The following is a 1,465-nucleotide window of genomic DNA, read 5'->3' as shown; positions in this document are numbered from 1 at the left end:
AATGAAGAAGTGAGGGGCAAAGTTAAGCTGACAGTGACTTAATTACATATTTGCAATGCTTGAATCCAGCGCTTTTGATTCCAAGAGGTCAAATCATTAGCATTGAGTCAAATTCTATCCTCTTTTCTTTCAACTTGTTTGAACCTGCATAAATTGGCTTCTAAGAATCTTGTTCGTCAATGAAATCATTATGATTCCTAACTCGTCATTTTGGATTTGTCTAATACCTCATATAATCTTCAATTTCAAAGTTTAAATACTCTCTTTCTCTCCTGTGTGCATGAATATAGGCCACGTGTACAATTTTGTGTGCTCTCATATCTTGATTGCATAATGAATGAGTGAACTTTACATGTTTTTCTTTTGTGATGTATGTACTATGCTGCTTGTTTACCATTATCTTCTATTCTTATAACTTTCATTTTATTAATCTTTGTTTCAACAAATAATTTCATATTTTTAATTTTTTTGATACTTGGATTTGTTGGTACATTGACTTCTTTACAATTTCAGTCCCCCAATATATTGTTCTAGGTCTGCCTCTGTTCATACAGCCACCCTACTGCCAACCTGTCTATCACAGTTCGAGATTTCCAGTACAACTCTCATTCAAAAACTCGAGACACATCAAAATAACACCGCTGCCCAAATGAGAATGAGACAAAGGAAGGTCTCTACAAAAGCATCTGACGATGATGAAAATAACGAGAAATTCACCGCAACAAACTATCTACCCAAGAACTTTTCACCATCACTGAAGAAAATCTTTGTGCTATGTTTGGTTACACGAATGATCAACTCATTATTAGTTCAAACATATTTCAACCCAGATGAGCATTGGCAAGCTCTTGAAGTAGGGCATCGCATCGCTTTCGGGTACACTTTCAATCAAAAGTTAAATTTTCCTAATGTGGTTTCCCTTTTTTTTCCTTTTTTTCCCCTTTCTTTTCTGAGTTTTGAAATGGATTTTATTATTATTATTATTTTCTATATTGGATGTAGGTATGGGCATCTGACATGGGAATGGAAAAAGGGTATAAGGACTTACTTGCATCCGGTGCTGTTTGCAGCTCTTTATAAAGTTCTGGCCTTTTCCCTTCTTGATACCCCTTGGTTCATGGTAATTCTGCTTTCTCTTTAGAGGGCATGCGTGTTCTTTTGGAATTTATATTTCCTCTTAGTTTTTGTTACTATATGCGCATTTGAACTTTTCTATCCAATTGGGTAACTCCGCATTGAATTTTGCCGATTTCAAACTTTGCATATTGTGCATTGGTGCATGAATGGGGTTGCATAGGGTAATTCTCCCATGCATTTGAAACTTTACCTAAATATGATTCTAAAATTTACATTTTCAGGTATAAAGTTGTTAACTTCAATATAAACTGTTAGTAAATATGGGATTGGTTTTAAAAATATTTGCCTATTTCTAGTTGGTAAAGCAGTCAGCGAGTCTGTTGATCAT

General features: G+C 34.7%; 1 protein-coding gene across 1 annotated transcript; it reads left to right on the top strand.

Annotated features, from left to right (window-relative positions):
• Positions 1 to 493: 493 nt before the first annotated feature.
• On the top strand, positions 494 to 1,120 carry LOC111381299 (GPI mannosyltransferase 3-like; the record flags this gene model as incomplete). Its single annotated transcript, XM_023005071.1, has 2 exons — positions 494 to 876; positions 1,003 to 1,120. Coding segments are annotated over exons 1-2 (345 nt in total), but the record flags the coding sequence as incomplete, so codon positions are not given.
• Between the last annotated feature and the right edge of the window lie 345 nt (positions 1,121 to 1,465).

The sequence above is a fragment of the Olea europaea genome, unplaced genomic scaffold (assembly GCF_002742605.1).
Source record: "Olea europaea var. sylvestris unplaced genomic scaffold, O_europaea_v1 scaffold22776, whole genome shotgun sequence".
NCBI lineage: Eukaryota > Viridiplantae > Streptophyta > Magnoliopsida > Lamiales > Oleaceae > Olea > Olea europaea.
Note: the sequence above shows the minus strand (reverse complement) of the source record. Positions and strands in the feature narration are given on the sequence as shown.